Source organism: Cryptomeria japonica, chromosome 1 (assembly GCF_030272615.1).
Source record: "Cryptomeria japonica chromosome 1, Sugi_1.0, whole genome shotgun sequence".
In the NCBI taxonomy this organism is placed as follows: Eukaryota; Viridiplantae; Streptophyta; class Pinopsida; order Cupressales; family Cupressaceae; genus Cryptomeria; species Cryptomeria japonica.
This window is the reverse complement of record NC_081405.1, coordinates 514,943,500-514,950,641: the sequence shown is the minus strand read 5'-3', so window position 1 is coordinate 514,950,641 and position 7,142 is coordinate 514,943,500. Positions and strand designations below refer to the sequence as shown.

The 7,142-nt window shown below is 36.7% G+C and overlaps 2 protein-coding genes across 2 annotated transcripts; both read left to right on the top strand.

Moving 5' to 3' along the window:
- The first annotated feature begins 1,260 nt into the window (after positions 1–1,260).
- LOC131857965 (wall-associated receptor kinase 3-like) lies at positions 1,261–2,190 on the top strand. Its single transcript, XM_059210782.1, has one exon. The coding sequence runs from the start codon at positions 1,261–1,263 to the stop codon at positions 2,188–2,190; it is 930 nt and encodes a 309-aa protein (XP_059066765.1).
- A 280-nt stretch (positions 2,191–2,470) lies between these two features.
- On the top strand, positions 2,471–3,739 carry LOC131856120 (wall-associated receptor kinase-like 10; the record flags this gene model as incomplete). Its single annotated transcript, XM_059207465.1, has 1 exon — positions 2,471–3,739. A coding segment is annotated over one exon (1,119 nt), but the record flags the coding sequence as incomplete, so codon positions are not given.
- Positions 3,740–7,142: the final 3,403 nt, after the last annotated feature.

Here is a 7,142-nt window from a genome sequence, read left to right as displayed (position 1 = left end):
GGGAAGCTGAGTCATACTTCATGACTCCATAGCTTGCACCAAGAAGTCCTATGGGTGTGTGGACAAGTCTCCCTAGAGCTCCATTTTTCACATTTTAAGTTCTATCGACCTGCTTTTCCCACATACAAGAAGCTTACACATTTTTTCTAGTTTCTAGATACCCCACACATTCCTCAAAATTTATAATATAGCGTGAGACATGTGTGGTATGTAATTGATGCTACACCAACAACTATTTGATAAATAAGAGATTGTTGTGCATATGGATGGGTGAAACTTGATTCTCACATATTCAAATTTCAAAACTGACGTTGCATCTTTTGGAAAATTGTTAGTTTTGTCTCCTACACTAGAATCTCAAATGCTTTCTACAAATATGTTAATATGTAGTCAAGGTCTAAATCATAAATGCTATTTTAAAGTTGTAGATTTATTTTGTATTTAAAAATTATGTGAATTTATGGTTTAAACCTCACCAAATGAAATTTTAATTTTCTTTTTGCACATTTCAAGAACAACTTGATTGTATTCTTAATAATTAATCTTGACAATGACAATGTTCATTTCTTCCAACTTTTGTGTGCCCTCCAATATATTACCCAAAATATATCTTGTTATCGGCATAACCATTGCACCTCGTTGAGATGCAAGTGCTAGCTATAAAATAATTATACATATATTCAAACCGGCAATCCCTTTCTCTCTCGTCAAGCGCACATCAACTGCATGGCCTTTGCTCTCTGCAGATACCATCTTCATATCTTTACCCAATACATATCTTATTATCAGCATAACCATTGCACCTAATTGAAATGCAAGTACTAATTATAAAATAATATTACATATATTCAAACCAACAATCCCTTTTTCTCTCGTGAAGGACATATCAACTCTGTGACGTTTGCTTTCTGCTCTCACGGGTACCGCCTTCATGTCTTTACTGGATTGGGCACTTGAAAGTAAGCGGTGACTGTTCGTTAGGCGGAAGGACAACTTTTGAAAAGGAAAAAGTTTTAACCGTGACATGATAACATGATTGATGGCACAAAACGGGGAAAGAAAATAAGATTTTGACCGATCTAGAAAATCTGCGCTTAAAGTGTGGTGCATAATGCCTTCGTTGACTGGCGAATGGGCGGCTTTTCATTTTAAGTATTCCGTGTTCAGAATGCCAACAATGCTTCAATTCACAATAGAAATATATGCAGATCTTCGCATATTTACATTTTAGGCGTGGCTGATACACTGAATTACATATTCATGTCGACCTCTAAAATCATATGTATAGTTCCATGGATTTTGCTCTACTCTTCTTCTCAGCTATTATTGCTTAAAGCAGATAAATGCGTATGGCCTCAAACATGCGGAGGTCTCACATTTCCCTACCCCTTCCGATTGGACAAAGACACTTGTGGTTTGCCTGGCTTTGAAATCGTTTGCAAAAGAAAATCGAGTTCTGACCCTGGAATCCCTTACCTTCCAACCCTTTCAGGAGATGTAAAAATCAAACATATCACTTACGAGCACCTGCTGGTTGAGGCCACTAGCTTGTATGCTTCTCCATGCAGGAAAGAGGTTAACGTTACAAATGCTACAACGTTCAACCTTTATGACAAAGGGCCTTTCTGGATTTCTGGGCTTAATAAGTTATTTGCTGTTGGTTGTAACACCTCTGCCCAATTTCAGATGCATATGGGCAGTCCGTCCCAAGAGACGCATTATTCGGGCTCCTGCACATCTAAGTGCGGCTATTCTCCGACACTCTATGGCAGGCAACTGCCCTCATGCAAAGACAATGGGTGTTGTCAAATGGCGGTTTCTGATGGTTACAAAAGAATTAGCCTCGCTGCACGATTCCACTCTTTCTATGGATCGAACAATTGTAGCAATTCAGCTTCCGCTATAGTCGATGAAGATAGCTGGGATTCGATTTCTAATTCAACGTCGTTCAAAGCTACGGAGGATTTTTCATTGAGGGTGGCCTGGGCTATTCTGAATGACACGTGCGTCTCGGCTCCAAGAAAGAGTTCACGCCAGTGTTCTCCAAACGCGGAGTGTGAAAATAGGATTTGGGGTTATGTTTGCAAGTGTAAGGCTGGCTATGACGGGGATGGATACAGCAGCGGCACGGGATGCAAAGGTATAAATAATTTGTATATGTTTTCAGCATATATTTTTCTTGTAATTTGAGATTCCAGTCTAATGTTTTTGTCCCCTGATCCAGAAACTAAAAAATGCACAGGTTTCAGTTGCTTTGTAACTTTATCAATAATCTCAGGTATCTCTTTCTTGGCCTCCAACAGGTGTATGTTATGTTATTGACCTATCTGATTTTGATTTCCTGTAGTAATGTTCAGTATTTTGGTTGAGGAATGCAGGGGTATTTGGGACATTCATAGTTGTGCTACTCGGCGGTGGCACTCTCTTCTGGATTTTGAAGCTAAGAAAATCAAAGCGTGACAAGGAAAGGAACGGAGGAGATCATTTGCAAAAAATAATTTCATCACGAGGAGGAGTAGAAGGCGTGAAGCTTTTCTCTTTGAACGAGATCGAGAAAGCCACCAATAAGTTCTCTCAAAATTTGATCCTGGGATCTGGTGGCTACGGCACCGTTTACAAAGGCACTCTAAGTAATGGACTTGTGGTGGCTGTCAAGAGGTCAAAGCAAGTCGATTCCAAACAAATCGACCAGTTTATCAATGAAGTTTGTATTTTGAGCCAAATTAATCACAGAAATGTGGTTAAGTTACTAGGCTGCTGCCTGGAAACTTCGGTTCCTCTGTTGGTTTATGAATACATTTCAAATGGAACATTGTTCGATCATCTGCACGGCAACAAGCAAAGTCGGCAGCAAATTCCATGGGAGAAACGCGTGTGCATAGCCATTGAGACAGCAGAAGCTTTGTCATACTTGCACTCTGCAGCGTCGATACCGATTGTTCACAGAGATGTCAAATCTTCAAACATTCTGCTGGATAATGATTATGATCCAAAGGTTGCAGACTTCGGAGTGTCTCGTCTGGTGCCGATGGGGCAAACGCACATTACTACAGTTGTGCATGGAACTCTGGGTTATTTGGATCCTGAATACGTTCAGACAGTTCAGCTTACAGAGAAAAGCGATGTCTACAGCTTTGGGGTTGTTTTGGCAGAGCTTTTGACGGGGCTAAGACCTGTTTCTTATGACAGGATGGACAACTACTGTAACCTGGCCATATATTTCCTCTCCACTGTAAATACGACGGGCGTCGGGGAAATCATAGATCCTCTTCTTGATGTGAAAGAAGGTAAAAACAGGGAGTCGATGAGAAGAGTGGCGGGGATAGCAAAGGAATGCCTTAGCGTTGAAGGGGAGAAGAGACCTTCGATGAAAGAAGTGGTTCAGGAACTGCTTTGGAGTAAAGGAGGCGAAAGACAGCATGACTGGCTAAATAATGGTGTAGCAGACAACCCGGAAGAAATGGTGGGCCTGATTGGTGGTGAGGAAGAAAGAAGCAAGGGAATTAGGGTCGCTTATTCAATCCCACAGCAGTGTAGCTCCTCGTTTAGCATCGAAGGGGTCGGAGTTGGAATTAGATGGGGTCGATAAGGTATGTTGCTCGCCATTATCTTCATGTCTGATATAAAGACACGTGTCTCATTCAATACTAGGTATCGTGTACCCTCTTATCCAACCAATCAATCTGTATGTTGAATGATTAAACACATGTTTTGCCTATTTACCTTCAACCTTTATTATAACTGCAATGTAAAAAATGCTTTTGCTTGTGATGGCCAAAAGGATAATGTTTTCATTATAATTTGGGCTACTTTGTTTAGTGTCTCCCGTAGATAATAAATGCAATTATTATTTTAATTTCTTATTTGTTTTTAAAAATTCATTTTGGTTATGAGATCTTTTATTCGCCATTTATAAGTTTAGTGTTTATAGAATTTAATTAAACTATTTTTTTTTAATTGTAAGTTTAAAATTCAAAATTAATCTTGTTTATCTTTTGATCTGTTTTTATGAGTTGATTTGGCATTCATTTAAGTAAATTTGTTCACAATATGTTATTGTACTGCTGGAATTCACCATTCGTTTGAAAAACATGAAGTAGAGAGGAAAAGTGCTTAATAACACTTGTATTAAAGCATCATAGAACATGCAAATTACTCATCATTTTGGATATTTTGCATAATTGCTTGGTTCATTTTCCACTAAATCAATTTGCCTAAGATCTTAATTGTGGAGAACGTGAATTTTGCTTCCAAGCTCTCAAATTTTATGTGTGGACACCAATGCCCACTTGAAACACAAGTAGTATAATGTAAGACAAGACAAATATAGCTATCAAAACTTAGTCATTTCACTTTTGCGAGTCCATATTCAATTCCCACACTCATATAGATTGGTTGTGTAGGCATAAATTTCAATTAGGATAAAACATAGTCAATTTATAGATTAAAGAATTTTTTTAATCAAGCCTTAAAGTTCTGGTCCATTAGAAAATTAATTCTTAACGTCATTTATAACATATTCCACCATACAATATTTGATCCAAGTTCCACATTTAATTTCTATTAATTTAATTCTACATTTATTATTATATTACTAACTCCGTAGATTTTTAGCTCAATTTATTATTGTTTAACTGATTTTCTTAGGAGATTTATATGTGAGATTATTTTTCCATTTGTTGAACTTAAGATTCATATATATGACCTAAGGTTTTGTCCTTAGAGTTTATTTCTTTCTTTTATTTACTAAGTGTTTTTATTGAAGGTTTATTTTTTTAGATCTCATAAGGGTTTGGATTCCATTTTCTTATGCTTCTTAGTTGTACCTTCTTTATAATTTTATTTTTCATCATGTGATTTTTTTTCATTCCCGCCCAACATCCTTATTCGGACCTTAAAGTTTTAATTGTTGATTTACTTTTACATCTAATACTTTGTTGACTTTTCTAATTTTACATTTTAAAGTTTTAATTGTTGATTTACTTTTACATCTAATACTTTGTTGACTTTTCTAATTTTACATTAGATTTTATATTTCTTTTAACTCATTTGACCTTCACTATTATTTAGGTTATTAATAATAAAGGGTCTACCTAACATCCTAATTTAACTAATTTAATTTATTAAAAAAGGTTAAAACTTTTACTTTTTATATTTAATGATATTTACCCATTTAATGATATATGTTGTATTTCATTCCAATTAAATTTTAGGATTAAAAATAAATTCAAATAAAAACCTTTAATGGACTCAAGTAAAAATTTATTAATGTTGTGTCTTGCATGCATGCCTAGTTCTAAACATGTGCACCCTCTTTTTACCTTTTGTCCTTTTAAGTTTGCCTAGTTGTGTTTCTTGCTCTTGTGCTTAACCATTAGTGTTTTTTCTTTTAGAAGGTTTCAGAGCTTTCTATTGGAAAGTTTCATAAATTTGAACTTTCACATTTAAAATAGTTTGATAATTCAATTTCACTTTGAAAATGCCTTCTAGTTGAGGCTTGTTTTTATAAAATTGTCAAAATTTTACGCCCTTTAAGATTTGTATTGTGTCAAAAATCTAAAATTATAGAATCATTTGAACTCTACAAAAAAAATTGAATCCTATTACATTCAAAAACCCACACTTACGATAAATTGAATAAATTATTGAGTTAATTGTTTTCTTCTGTTATGAAAATCATTGTTCTCACTTGTTTTTGAGTATTTTATGGTGTTAATAAATAGATATGGATAAATTCACTGGATTAACGTTACATTGAAATAAACTAAGTTATAATGATAAGTCTTAAGTCTATGGAGAGCAGGAGCGTGAGCGTCTGAAGTTGTGTGGCTAGGGTTTCTTCCGAGGAGGTTAATGAATCAAGGGAAGGCGATGGGGATGGTGAGGAGGACTTTTCTCTATTCTTGTTCCGGTTCCCTTGTCTGTATCCCCCTGTCTCGTCTGCGTGTATTGTTGTTTGTGGGTCTTGGTTCGGTGCATATACTGGGGACGTTGGTACAAAGCTAAGATGGGGTGTGGTCATGGCATCTGAAGTGTTTTTGGCTGAGATAGTTCCGCTGTGTGCTGGGAAGGCTGGAGTTTTGGGCATTGGTGTAGGCGAGGAGTACGACTTTAAGCCGGATGGAGAGGAACGTTCTGAAGGCAGTTCCTTGTTTGACCTGTCGTTTCTCTTACCTACTGCAGGAATGGTTTGGCGGTTTCGATCCTGGATCGTGTTTGCAGGAACGGTGGTTTGTGCGGAGATGTGGTGGTGTCTGCTTTCGGCGGAGGTGGCTTTGCTTGGCTCTCTTTGGCCGCTTTGTGGTTGGGGTTTGCTTCGTTTGTCCTTGCGTCCTCTTTCTGTTTTTGTGGTGTGGTGCTAGGAGGGGGCTGTGGATGACGCGATCTCTGAGCTAAGTGCTGATGGTACCCCTGTGGAAGGAGCGTTACTTCAGGTGGATAGGGCCGAGGAGGTTCCAAAGTGGACTAATTTTTTAATGAAAATCGAGCATGCTCCCCCTAAAAATTTATGAAAACTAATCAAAACTCAATTTTTTTTTAATTGTGTAGAATGGAGTCTAGTTTATGAAAAATGTAATTTTTTTCAAAATTGGATAAACAAGTAAAAATCTATGGGCGAAATACGACATGTTGGTTTTTGACAAAAAACAAACACACTAACAAAAGAAATTATGGATGAAGACCTTAACATTACCAAAATTTGAAAAGTATGGTTGGATAGCTAAGAGAGAGTTGACAATTGTGTGGTGTTTTCTTTTTTTCATTGAAACACGTGCAAACCTGATGGAGAGCACGAACAAAACTAAGAAAATTTTTAATACTTGCTGGAAAACACATCTCAAGACTAAGAAGGGCATCCAAGCCTTTGGGTTGGATGCCCAAGGAAAATCCAAGCCTTTGGCTTGGTGTTTACCAAGGCACCACATTTGGTGCTCACCAAATTTGGCTTGCACCATATTTGGCAAATGACAAATGAATTTCAGAGCAATTTTTCATTCTAGGAAGCACAAAGTGTTCTCTCTCTTGAAATATATACATAACATATAACATTTAAGTATAACTCACATTTATATTTGTCTTTTCTATTTCTTATACTTTAACTTATATTTTATGTATATATTGTCAAGATGTTTGAGAGTGGT

Excerpts from the sequence above, each read along its gene's own strand:
- LOC131857965 (XM_059210782.1), top strand. The coding sequence starts at position 1,261 with ATGTCGACCTCTAAAATCATATGTATAGTTCCATGGATTTTGCTCTAC.